We start from the raw sequence: 14,287 nt of genomic DNA, 5'->3' as shown, positions 1-14,287 counted from the left end.
GGGGGGTTGGACATTTACTGGGTCCAGTTTCGAATTGCGGCCTCCCGTAGGTGCTCTTTGAGAGTGGTTTTGAAGGTGGGTAGGGATTCACATTATTTTACGGCTGTGGGTAAAGAATGTCGCTCACATGTGTTGCTGTTGCTCAAGTTGCATGTCCTCAAATGCCCTATCAACTCTTATTAATCTAATTGGATATAAAAAGGCAGTGGCTTAACCAGGAATGTTAGTGTAGGTGGGTGTTACGAGTTGGGTCGGTGTGTTGGACCCAGGTGCAGTAGAGAACAGAGTTGGGTCGGTGTGTTGGACCCAGGTGCAGTAGAGAACAGAGTTGGGTCGGTGTGTTGGACCCAGGTGCAGTAGAGAACAGAGTTGAGTCGGTGTGTTGGACCCAGGTGCAGTAGAGAACAGAGTTGGGTCGGTGTGTTGGACCCAGGTGCAGTAGAGAACAGAGTTGAGTCGGTGTGTTGGACCCAGGTGCAGTAGAGAACAGAGTTGGGTCGGTGTGTTGGACCCAGGTGCAGTAGAGAACAGATATGACGAAGGACGGGTGTTCATCTTCAAAACAAGGAACTGTTACTTTAATGTTTGTAACGAACAGCACACGCAAACGACGATGTGTAAACAAGAAGATACATTTGTATCTCGGGTAACAAAACAGGGAAAGCAAAGTGGAGAGATCACCGTCTCCAAAACACATTCTTTGGCATACACGTCAAACGACGGAGATGTATATGTAACGGAGGTACCGTGTGTCTAACCACAGTCATGACGGACAGTGTTGTGAAGTGACTGTGGACGGCAGCGGTACTGCAAGTAAACTCACTCCCCAGAGGCGTCCAGACCCATTACTTAGAAGTGAATTCACCTCTTGGCATAGTGGTCTGTGATGCCGCCCGTCACGCGGGAGACCGGGGTTCAACGCCCATTCGGGGCATGTCCGAACCGATCTGTTACATATACAAACATAATAATATAAGCTAAACCTTCAACAGTGAATGCAAACGGCAATCAAAGTGACATGATAATCAGGGACAATAACGAGCGTACTTATCCTCCTATGGCAAGGAGCGATAAGACTTACTCACAACGGTGTAACTCACGGGTAGGTTCAGTGAGCGACTGACGATCTGAATCGTAACCAGGAAGAACATAATAAAGCCAACTTAAAGGAACACTCCAACATTTTGGGAAATTAGCTTATTTGCCATCTACCCTGGAGTTAGACAAGAAGATACATACCTTTTTCTTCTCTGTGCATGCAGTAGGAGTAGGAAGACGTTGGGAACTAGGCTAACGGAGGAACCTACTTCCAGTGACTGACGCTAAGCTAGGCTAACGGTGCGCGTCCTACTACTACTCCTACTGCATGCACAGAGAAGAAAAAAGGTATGTATCTTCTTGTCTAACTCCAGGGTAGATGGCAAATAAGCGAATTTCCCAAAGTGTTGGAGTGTTCCTTTAACTAGACACACCAGGTACCAATTAGTGCAATCAGGGCAGATAGACAGGTAATTACCATCGGGTAACGCCAGGGCTTTTGCTCCCAGATGAGAGCAATACCCCAAACGTTACAGGTGGGCCAGAGAAGATTGTGTGGGCGGAGCCAGTCCAACAGCACCATGCAGGCTCAGAGACACCCGTGTGGGCGGAGCCAGTCCAACAGCACCATGCAGGCTCAGAGACACCCGTGTGGGCGGAGCCAGTCCAACAGCACCATGCAGGCTCAGAGACACCCGTGTGGGCGGAGCCAGTCCAACAGCACCATGCAGGCTCAGAGACACCCGTGTGGGCGGAGCCAGTCCAACAGCACCATGCAGGCTCAGAGACACCCGCGTGGGCGGAGCCAGTCCAACAGCACCATGCAGGCTCAGAGACACCCGTGTGGGCAGAGCCAGTCCAACAGCACCATGCAGGCTCAGAGACACCCGTGTGGGCGGAGCCAGTCCAACAGCACCATGCAGGCTCAGAGACACCCGTGTGGGCGGAGCCAGTCCAACAGCACCATGCAGGCTCAGAGACACCCGCGTGTGACCGATCGTATCGGACTCCTCTGCGTTGTGTATTAAATGTCGATGCCCCGAGGGAGAGTCGAACCCCGGGTCTCCCGCTCCGCGGGCGACAACATACTCCTGGGTACCGTATCTATGCGTCTATTAACCCTGTTATGGGGAAGTGAGTTTAACTCGCAGCCCACTTACTGCCACAGTCACTTCTCAACACACGCGTTTATCATGACCGTCTGTGGATATACTCACGGACCTCCGTTACATGTGGCACAAGTAACCACAGGTTTCTGCTGTCGTTTCATTGGTGAAATGCACTGCCACTCAAAAAAATCAAGTGAACAACCAGAAGCCTAATATTTCATTTGTATCGGTCACGTAGTTAGAGATATAACTGAAGCGGTGCTCGGTGACGGGTCGTCTTACTCATTGATCCATTAGGCTGGTAAAGCTATGCCTCCTAAAGTGTTAATCGGAAATACAGAAATACCGGCTACACATACACTCATTAGGAGATGTTTTCAACAAACGGGGTTTTTGTAGTTATGATGAAATACGCAAAAAAATGTATCTCACCAAGTCCACATATTATTTTTACGCACAGTTATTGGCATGTTTGAAGGCTCACGGTGTTCCATTAAGGATACCAATTGTACACCACAGATACCACAAATTCTTCTATGAAAGAGAGACATCGAGAGGTTTTGTTTCAGATTTTTATCATCAATTACTAACATCCTCATATGAAACCCTCCATCTAGACTCAGTCTGGAGGAGGGATATACCAGACCTGGAGATAGATTTTGACTGGCAAGAAGCCTGGGCAAATGTTCGACTTGCATCAAGGAACAAATCAATCTTAACTATATTCACAGGACATACTTAACTCCTATAAGACTGAACAAAATGGGTCTTAAACAAGACTCCAAATGCTCCTTATGTACAAATGGGGACGAGGGGACATGTATGCACATGTACTGGGACTGCTGATGAAATATGACACGTATCATGTAATTTTATAAGCAGAGACATTCTCCCATCACTACACTATATAAAGCTTGTTTACGTCTCTCTCTCAGACAGAGGGCCACTCACAGATCAGTGACCTGCAAGCTGACCCCTGGTGCATGGTTCCGTCCCTCTCACACAAGCATATACCAGATACACACACACTTACACATAGGACAAGCTCACACACACACACACACATCCACACCCTCAAAGCACACACACACACAAACCTACACACACACACACACACACACCCTTGCTCTCAACGCGCACACAGCACCCACCAGATTAGCCGGATCACATAATTCAACAAAATGCCACAAGCCAAATAATATACGACCAGGTCATCCAGTGGTCACATATTCCAGTCTCCATTAATCACAGATCGTTATCATAGAGACACACACGCACAAACTTGCACGTAAATGTGCGTTCCACGCACTCATGCACGGCGGACATACTGGCTGACCAATACACACAGACACACAACGTGCACGCAGGACAAAGACCACAGCCACACTGGTCGATTGGGGGACCAATAAAACACCCTGACAGAGAAGGGACTGGACTTCACTTCTTTAACTTCTTCTGCTTTGACTGGACTGGACGGACGAGACTGCTGGACTGACTCACAATGACTTGACTTTTATCCTTCCTTTTATATACTCAACCGGCCGGTTGTAACAATCTAGATTTCAAATTGTACCTTGCTATATTCACCTTGTATAAATACTTTGCTTATTCACTTTTATATTACATTGCTTGTTAAACTTTTTATAATAAATACCTTCAAAAGTGTTTCATCTCTTATATCTTTAAGTATCTTTTACAACTTTCACGTTTGAGTCTAAAACGTGACACTGCCCACCAGTTAAGATATTCTGGAAAGAGGTGACCCAGCAACTATCAAATCTCTTAACTCTGAATATACCTGTACACCCCTCTGTATTACTGCTGAATGATGTCTTTCAGTGTGCAGTACATCCACAGCTAAAGAGATTGGTTTTATCTGGTATCACAGTGGCTAAAAAGCTGATAGCATCACGATGGTTTCAACCGGAAAAAATTTGCCGGAAGGTCTGGATTCTTACATATCTCGATGTGATTTATCAAGAAATATCTACAGCAAGAATTTTGGGTCTCAATCAGGCCCGGACTGGCCATCGGGAGCACCGGGAGTTTCCCCGGTGGCCTGGCCTGCACAGATTAGGAAAAAAAAATTATATAAAAAAAAGAAAAAAAAATTATTATTATTTTTTTATTTTTTTGCCAGGCCATTGTTTCTAGTTGTGGCGGCGGCGCGGCACGATAGTTAGATAACCTAGGTGGGTGGGGAACAACCAGGATTTCACTGTCTGCGACAGAGTTGGAGAACTATCTGACTCTCTCCCTCACGCGGATCACAATGGAGCCGTGCTGCCGCTTGTGATTGGTGGAGGCGGGACCAGGCGATACAACTGATTGACAGCGGAGGCGGCGAATGGAATGGCAGACGGCACTCAGATGCAGAATAACAGCCAGGCAATGAGCCAGGTTGATTGATTGATTGATTGATTGATTGATTGAAAACTTTATTAACAGTTTGCAGAATGGGTACAGTACAGTACAGCTCAATGCATACAATTGTTAAGGGGATGCAGACCAGAGAAAGACTTTCGTCTTGTTTACATCAGGGTCCCCCATTTTTAATTCATCGTAACATATATGACATACAGATAGACAGTACTGCTACATCTATACATTTATGACATACCAGATTTGCAAATACAGTACTGTTTGTGATACAAAAAGAGTCCAGAAAAGAAGTATATACATTTGACGTAGAAACTGTACATTGGAAGAGGTTGGGTAGGTGGGGGGGGGGGGGGGGTACTGTACATTGGAGGTGGTTGGGTGGGTGGGGGGGAGGTTGGGTAGGAGGGGTGGGTGGGGGACACTGTACAACTGTACAAGCAACACTGTACATTGGAATATTGACAAGACCATACTTGGTCATTTTTACTGTACATTGGAGGGGGTTGTGAGGGACTCGGGAGAGATACAGTAGAGCGAAAGTCAATTAACGTTGATGTCAAGATGGACAGTGGAAGAAAGAGAAAGGGTGGAGGAGAGAGGGATAAAACAAAGAAAAAGAAAGGCCCTTACAGGAGAGAGTGGTTAACTGTATTATAATAGTAAATAGAAAAATATGTTGTGCTCTTGCTTTTTTCTTTTTGAAGGTGGAGAGAGTAGCATTGCTAGTGCCACAACAGTTTTATTTGAGGTCCATAACAGTACATTGTACTAAGCAATTGTTGGCTCATTAGTTTGTGATTCACATGCACTAAAATTCACCAGAATGCAGGAAATTAAGTATTTGTAATATTTCGCGCTATATCTCCCGGTATGAATTATTTCCCCAGTCTGGCCCTGGTCTCAATGAATCCAAAATGACAATGTGGTTAGAAGTGGTGGAGAGAATAAAAACTAGCATATAAAGGTAGTGTCTGGTAGGAACAAGTTATAATGGTTGGATTATCCAATGGGGGGTCCGGGAGGGGGGGGGTACGAGCTGGAGCACATGTGTGTAGGGTACTAGATAACAGGTATTAGGGGTATATCCTGTATAAGACATTTAACTAAATGGTGATTTCATTGGATATGCACTGTTAATTAATGCTTGTATATCTTATCGTGTGTTGTCATGTTTGTTTATATGTTTGTTTAAAAAATAATAAAAAAAAAAAAATACAAAAAAAGAAATACCGGCTACAGGCTTTCCGGTTTCCGGGCACCCCCTGATCTGTTTATAGTCCCCAGGGAAACAAACAACAAGCAGGTCTGTCAGCCTGTCGAGGGAGGCAATAACAAGGTTGTTTCTGGGGGGGAATACATTTTCATGAGCACCGTGTCGTGATTTCAGGGGCGGGACTTCCTACCCGATTCCCACTTTCGGCCGTAGTGCTTTACCAGGCTTTATCTCTCGAGATAAAGCTGGGAACGAGGTTATTGATCCATCTCAAACTCAAGGAAAGCAATGGTCGTGATTGGAGGATCAAGAAAGAGGGCGGAGTTTGAGATCGAGGTCAAATGGATGATCCAGCTTTGACCCCATTTTGGCATTCTCATTAGTTTATGAAATGAAGCAATCTGATTGGGTTGGGCCCCCAGATCCAAAAAGTATTATTTACTTACATTTCCACAAGGCTAAATTATAATATAGCTTAACCCAGAGGGGGGCTAAAGAAGTTCCAATGGAGATACTGTAAGGAACCCCTAGGGCTCTCTCTCTCTCTCTCTCTCTCTCTCTCTCTCTCTCTCTCTCTCTCTCTCTCTCTCTCTCTCTCTCTCTCTCTCTCTCTCTCTCTCTCTCTCTCTCTCTCTCAAATATGTTGCTGTGTGTGTATGACCACAGCATGACTCATCTTTCCTTGTGACAATATTGTCACCCACTGTAACAGAGAAGCCGTTGGCCTTGCTGAGTTTGTTATTTGATCCAAAGAGAATGGACCAGACAGGCATAGATGTTGGCTAACTTTTGTGTTATTTACTTTGTGCTCAGAATACACGTCTTGGGATTTCTAGTGATGTTTTTCCACATTAGACACAAAGTTTAAATCTGAATCATCTAAACCAGTGGTTCCCAAAGTCGAAAGGTGGGCCGCGAGCAGCCACGGGAGGGCCGCGAGATGATTACCAAAAAAAAATAAAAAATCCAAAAGGCCACTGAATTTAGAAGCAGGCCAGGACAGTGTTTCTAGTTGTATTCTAAAATTCTATTCTATTGTATTCTAAAATGTGACTATATGGTTTTATATTAACTTAATAAATAAACAAAAACGAAAAATCGACTTATTTCAACGAACATTTCAAACTAAATAACAGATTATGCACATAAAACGCTGAAAACAACCGAAGCAACAATAGTATTTTAATGAGGCTATTATTATTATCATTATTATTTTGCAACAAGTTAGCCCTCTCATAAATAGCACATATAAATGAATAACTAACTTGAACTAAATTAATAGATTGAAGTGATATTTGGCTTAAAAAATTCGTCGCCTTGCAAAAAATAAAGAAAAAAAAAGCCTGACGATGTGCATTGGGCCGCGGCTCTCTGACGCCTTATTTTCTGGGTCCCGGCCTGAAAAGTTTGGGAACCCCTGATCTAAACTAGTTTCCTTCATGGTACAATAACGTAGGCTAAATATTGATATAGAGCGGTACACACTCCGTCTCCCTCTGAAATATGAAGGGGTAATATTTTATCATATTTTATTTATGTCTACATCAGGGTCCCCCATTTTCAATTCATCCTGACATTTATAACATACAAGATATCCAAATATACAGTAGTTTAAGAGAAAGCGATCATAAAAAATATATATACATTCGAGGGGGAAGAAACTGTACATTGGAGGGGGTTGGGGGGGGGGGGGGTTGGACATTTACCGGGGCCAGTTTCGAATTGCAGCCTCCCGTAGGTGCTCTTTGAGAGCAGTTTTGAAGGAGGGTAGGGATTCACATTATTTTACGGCTGAGGGTAGGGCGTTCCACATTGTTGTGGCATAATTGCGAAACGTGTTTAGTCCCTTGTTTGAGCTGAATCTGGGTTTAACATGATTTGTGGAGCTCCCTCTGGTGTTGTGATCGTAGTATGCACTGACCTTTGGGAAGTATTTTGACATGTACATGGGTACCTTGGTCGTGTAGTGTATCTTGTACAGTAGACCAGGCCCATTGCAAGTTGCTGTACTCTAGGAGCAATGGAAGCAAAACAAAATGATCAGTTTGTTTTGAGATGTTTGTAATCTTGTTTTTAGTGCGTTTGAGGTGCTTTGGTACCATGAGGTGCAACTTGCAAGCATAGTCGTAGTATCCTTGAATGAGAGCTCCTGCCAGAGTCTTCAGGGTATTCTTGTTTACCAGAGAGGAGATCCGGTACAAGAATCTTGTTCGTTGGTTGACTTTTTTGATTACATTGGATGCCATTTTGTCACAGGAAAGATTTGCCTCTAGAATGGAGCCCTCCTGCAGGTATGTCATTTCATCTTTCCTTGTGACAATATTGTCACCCACTGTAACAGAGAAGCCGTTGGCCTTGCTGAGTTTGTTATTTGATCCGAAGAGAATGTGGAAGTGGAAAAATCTTATTATTAATTAATCAAAATGATGCATCTGGCCAAATTCACCAAATGCATGATCTGGTCCCAACAACAATACAAGTCCATTCTGGCATAGAGTTCCTGTTACCCTGGTGGGTGGTGTTGGTTACCCTGCCTGCCTGTCTGTCTGCCTGCCTGCCTGTTGCCTAGCTGCCTGTCTGCTGCATGCCTGTCTCTCTGTCTGCCTGTTGCCTGCCTGTCTGTCTGCCTGTTGCCTGCCTGCCTGCCTGTCTGTCCTTATGTCTGTCTCTCTGTCTGCCTGTCTGTTGTCTGTCTGTCTGCCTGTCTGTCTGTCTCTCTGTCTGCCTGTCTGTTGTCTGTCTGTCTGCCTGTCTGTCTGTATCTCTGTCTGCCTGCCTGTCTGTCAGTGAGCGCTTAACGCTGTTACTCTGCCATTCAAAGGCGCAAGTGGAGAGATCAAGACATTCATTTGATCATGTAATATTTGTTGTACGATATCATATTTAGCATGACGAGGAGTGTAAATGTGGTTTCCAGCATTGGGCAGCGAGGAGGTGGTGTTGTTTGTTGACGCAACAAGAGGAGGAGGAGGATGCCCGACGGCTACAAATGAACGCAACAAGGAGTGATAACAACAACAACACACTGTTGATATCCTCTCTCTCTCTCTCCACCCCGGAGGATACTTTTCACTTCATCATCATAGCGTGAGATTCATTTCGCAAAAAGGTAAGATGTGCGCCGTGTTGTTGTTGTTGTTGTCCGAATACAAGTTATTATTGTTACACCGCGTTAGTGCTTATTATTGATTCTCATCACTCGCCGTGAGGCACGTAATCCCGTGGTGTCCGATAAAGAATTAAGGGCTTGAGTTTACTTTTAGCCCCGGTTGTGTTTCAGGCCTAGTGTTGTTGTGCCTCGGTCTGGAGTCTGGTTGTGGACCCGTTGATAACACTCCCAGACGCGGGGACCGGGGGGGAGACCAGACCACACGGCAGGTAGGGGGGACCGGGGGAGAGACCACACGGTAGGTAGGGGGGACCGGGGGAGAGACCACACGGCAGGTAGGGGGGACCGGGGGGGAGACCACACGGTAGGTAGGGGGGACCGGGGGAGAGACCACACGGTAGGTGGACCGGGGGAGAGACCACACGGTAGGTAGGGGGGACCGGGGGGGAGACCACACGGTAGGTAGGGGGGACCGGGGGAGAGACCACACGGTAGGTGGACCGGGGGAGAGACCACACGGTAGGTAGGGGGGACCGGGGGGGAGACCGCACGGTAGGTAGAGGGGACCGGGGGAGAGACCGCACTGTAGGTAGGGGGGACCGGGGGGGAGACCGCACGGCAGCTAGGGGGGACCGGGGGAGAGACCACACGGTAGGTAGGGGGGACCGGGGGAGAGACCGCACTGTAGGGGGGACCGGGGGAGAGACCACACGGTAGGTAGAGGGGACCGGGGGAGAGACCGCACGGTAGGTAGAGGGGACCGGGGGAGAGACCGCACGGTAGGTAGAGGGGACCGGGGGAGAGACCACACGGTAGGTAGAGGGGACCGGGGGGGGGAGACCACACGGTAGGTAGGGGGGACCGGGGGAGAGACCGCACTGTAGGTAGGGGGGACCGGGGAGAGACCGCACTGTAGGTAGGGGGGACCGGGGGGGGGGGGGCCACACGGTAGGTAGGGGGGACCGGGGAGAGACCACACGGTAGGTAGGGGGGACCGGGGGGGGGGGGGCCACACGGTAGGTAGGGGGGACCGGGGGAGAGACCGCACGGTAGGTAGGGGGGACCGGGGAGAGACCGCACGGTAGGTAGGGGGGACCGGGGGAGAGACCACACGGTAGGTAGGGGGGACCGGGGGGGAGACCACACGGTAGGTAGGGGGGACCGGGGGGGAGACCGCACGGTAGGTAGGGGGGACCGGGGGAGAGACCACACGGTAGGTAGGGGGGACCGGGGAGAGACCGCACGGTAGGTAGGGGGGACCGGGGAGAGACCGCACGGTAGGTAGGGGGGACCGGGGAGAGACCACACGGTAGATAGGGGGGACCGGGGAGAGACCGCACGGTAGGTAGGGGGGACCGGGCGAGGGGGGACCACACGGTAGGTAGGGGGGACCGGGGGGGGGGGGGGACCACACGGTAGGTAGGGGGGACCGGGGGGGGGGGGGGACCACACGGTAGGTAGGGGGGACCGGGGGAGAGACCGCACGGTAGGTAGGGGGGACCGGGGAGAGACCGCACAGTAGGTAGGGGGGACCGGGGAGAGACCACACGGTAGGTAGGTAGGGGGGACCGGGGAGAGACCACACGGTAGGTAGGTAGGGGGGACCGGGGGGGGGGGGGGGGACCACACGGTAGGTAGAGGGGACCGGGGGGGGGGGACCACACGGTAGGTAGGGGGGACCGGGGGGGAGACCGCACGGTAGGTAGGGGGCACCGGGGAGAGACCGCACAGTAGGTAGGGGGGACCGGGGGGAGACCGCACGGTAGGTAGGGGGGACCGGGGGGGAGACCGCACGGTAGGTAGGGGGGACCGGGGAGAGACCGCACAGTAGGTAGGGGGGACCGGGGAGAGACCACGCGGTAGGTAGGTAGGGGGGACCGGGGAGAGACCGCACGGTAGGTAGGTAGGTAGGGGGGACCGGGGAGAGACCGCACGGTAGGTAGGGGGGACCGGGGGAGAGACCGCACGGTAGGTAGGGGGGACCGGGGAGAGACCGCACGGTAGGTAGGTAGGGGGGACCGGGGAGAGACCGCACGGTAGTGTGCAAAGGTAAAGTTGAAAGTATAAGCAGGCGCATCGCTGTTTCTAGATATTCACGTTTTCAAAACGACGCCGACTTGTTTTTGAATACAACAACAACAACAGCATCGATCGCTGCATGTTAACTTATTGACTAAAGCCTGTTGATGAGATCATGGAGCTCAACAACAGCTGTCTTAATGTTTTGCGCTTGCTTGTGCCCGTTGATATCGATATCAATAATTCATATCAATAACGTCGAGCTAATTTGCCCATTTACAGCCACACCATAAAGATGTCATCATCATCATGCAATCTGTTTCAGTCCAACACTATTATTGTAGTAGCCAGTTGTAGTCTTGCTTCTTTGACAGCCTCTGCTGTCATTTCTCATTTGCAACAACCGGCTGATCTCGGCTCTCTCCATCCAGTGCTGCTGTGTCTATGACTTCCCCGTGGGCTGGGTCGGAGACATGCACTCGCCGCCATCCAGAAAGGACTTCATAGCGTTAACCCTCCATGAGCAGCAGGGGAGCGGCAACTACAGCAACAGCAAACAGTGGCGGAGGCAGTCCTGCTGGAGGGTGAGTTGGTGTTGACATGTGACGTCATGGGTCAGCTTCCTCGTTGTGTCTCCTTCGGGTTCCTTAACACTTTAACCGCCGAAAACGCCGGAACTCGTCATTCCCCGCCATGCTCATTCCGCCGAGGACGCCTTAACTCGTCTTTGATGTCAATATTTCAAAAATCTGTCATCGAAATCATATTTCCTTTCCGGAGCTCTGAGACACAGTGCTGATCTCCTCTCAACTCTCTAGCGGTTCAAGAGCGCCATCTGGTGGCCGATCGGCAGATCACCAACCGGATATTAACCTTTGAACCAGTAGTACTCATGCAAATGTGGTCCGGCCACTCTCTATAGCTCCCGCGACTCCATCTTGAAACACTGGATAATAGATCGCTCGCCCTAACTCAATAAACAACGTTATTTGGACGTATATACTATTATACAACCTGGAAATGGATCGGGCATTTCTACATCCCATAATCGAAAACGGTCTACTCCACGCTGATCGTCCAACGGCGCGAGGAACATACGGTAAGATTCAGCGTTATATTCTAACGTGTTCAATATAAACTGCTATGATGAACATATGACCCACTCTGGATGAATCATCTAACGCTGCCCACGGAATTATAAACGATCCCCCGCCCATCCGGTCATCATCAGATCATACGTAGATCATTCTAGAAGTACGTCCAGTTGAAATTTTTCATCTTGCGCCGATCGCTACCAAACTGTATTTCATCATCAATATAATGCATTTAGGGCTATAAATCACGTTCTGAAGAAAGCTGCAGAAAACGATAAAAACATACTTATACTTTAGACCAGGGGTCTCAAACTCAATTTACCTGGGGGCCGCTGGAGGTAGAGTCTGGGTGAGGCTGGGCCGCATCAAATATTCCACAAAAAAAGGGTTTCAAGTATTCAAAAAAAAGTACAACTGATCCAATCTTCTCAATCTTTAGCAATAACATTTCAGAACATGAACAGTTCTTCAGAACATGAACGGTTCTTCAGGCTTCTCAGTGGTGTCAGTGGACTCATCCACAGCTATGGAAATGCACTGTGCATTTTTTTTTATTCTATCACAAAGCTGTTTATAAAAAAAAATAGGTAAAACCCATATTATGCGTTTTCATCAATAAATAAATGCCCCACATTTTTTAATAGATTGGGGGCCCACAAATTGATTCTTTAGTGGGGCCCAGAATCTCCAGCTACGCGCCTGGCTGGGACTTTTTCCGTCCATTCACCTTTGAATTGCAGTCGACTTTTCTTTTACTGACCATCTTTGAAAATGCCATATTTTTCTGCTGGCTGCCTGCTGGCGAAAATAGGCTAATAGCTACATTTATCTCACAGAGATAAAACTGGGAGTGAGTTTACTGTATATGCGCTTTCAACTCTGCTCCGACTTGAACTGAAAGAGAGAGACGACATGCAGTCCGTGAAGACCCGCCCTACTCCCCTACTCTGCCTCTGATTCGCAGACTGTGGCTGAGGGGGAAAAACGCTGACGGGACGCGTATGTGATTGGACCAGACCCGTACACACAGACAGACATATGTGGCAGTGCAGGCGGACAGCGCGCAGCACTGCTCGCAGAGGAGAGATAGCGAGGATGCATTTGCTTCCACTTTACTTGATATCATATCACTCCAGAATCACGTTTCAACCAAGTCACTAACATAACGTTGCTGTCATGAGCCTGCGCTATGGTAGCCTACAAGTGATCAAATAAATAAAACTTCCAACTCTCGCGCAACGACTCGGCAAACAGTAGTGCGCGGGCCGCATTAACACTACACTTTGATGTCCAGTAGGGGGCCACAAAATATCATCCCGCGGGCCGCAATTGGCCCGCGGGCCGCGAGTTTGAGACCCCTGCTTTAGACCATATTTTAGTATGAATATGTGAATGAAAAAGTATATCGTTGCTACACCCTGAACAATACATATAGGACATTGAATGGGCCATAATAATGGCAATGTAGCAATAGAATTTAAAAAGTTATAGCCCTGCAAAGAAGGGGAACTTCTCCATAGACAAATAGAGCTGGCGAGGGATGGTAAATTATGAATTTAACCCATGGCGATCAAAGTGTTAACCCTTTCACTGCCACGCGACAGAAGGTTAACCCTTTACTATCACACAACCCGTCGGTTGTGTGATAGTAAAGGGTTAACCTTCTGTCGCGTGGCAGTGAAAGGGTTATTAACCTTCTGTGTATTGTCGCAGTGAAAGGGTTAACCGTTTGGTGGTGCGGCAGTGAAAGGGTTAATTCCTCCTCCCCAAGACCCGAGGAAAACAACAACAACACAAGTGTCCCAGTTCTGCGGCTGTTGTGTTCATAATAAATCCTGTGTCGTTAAATACAAGTAGGGCAGTGCCGGTGGTACATATTAACGGCGGCTTTGTGTGTTCACTTGCCAAACGATTTAGACATTGTGTGGGCAGTGGTTTTGGCAGAAGGGTAGAGGATTATGGTAGACACGTTTCAGCACGATTTTTTTTTTATGTATTATTATATATATATATATATATATATATATATATATATATATATATATATTTTTTTCTTTTTTTTTTTTTTAACTAAACTCAGTCATTTGATATCATAAATGTCCTCTACTATTATGGTATTGCACCTCTATTATGACATGCTAGCTACTGGTATGGATTCCTTTCATAATTATCACCAGACAGGCAGGCAGAGGGGGTTAATTCCAAAAACCTGTTGCTCTACCCTGTGTAGGGCTTGCCCCCCTGACGCATGACTGTTGGTTTATTCCAGAAGGGCGTGTTGTCTCTCTTCAATATACATATTAGTGTAAGAAGTAGGGCTGCA

The 14,287-nt window shown here is 48.0% G+C and overlaps 1 protein-coding gene across 3 annotated transcripts in view; it reads left to right on the top strand.

Moving 5' to 3' along the window:
* Positions 1-8,556: 8,556 nt before the first annotated feature.
* The window catches only part of man1b1b (mannosidase, alpha, class 1B, member 1b), a 65,794-nt gene continuing 60,063 nt past the window's right edge, over positions 8,557-14,287 (top strand). For 2 of the 3 annotated variants that reach the window (XM_084308926.1, XM_084308924.1), the window contains exons 1-2: positions 8,557-8,851; positions 11,302-11,454. In XM_084308926.1, coding sequence (XP_084165052.1) covers positions 11,344-11,454 — 111 coding nt within the window. In that variant the 5' untranslated portion in view covers positions 8,557-8,851; positions 11,302-11,343. Of the gene's footprint in view, positions 8,852-9,026; positions 9,121-11,301; positions 11,455-14,287 lie in introns of those variants that run through there. The other variant, XM_084308925.1, reaches the window with a different exon arrangement.

Source organism: Notolepis coatsorum (assembly GCF_963971535.1).
Source record: "Notolepis coatsorum genome assembly, chromosome: 2".
Classification (NCBI taxonomy): domain Eukaryota; kingdom Metazoa; phylum Chordata; class Actinopteri; order Aulopiformes; family Paralepididae; genus Notolepis; species Notolepis coatsorum.
The sequence above is the reverse complement of the archived record's forward strand: the minus strand, read 5'-3'. Positions and strand labels throughout refer to the sequence as shown.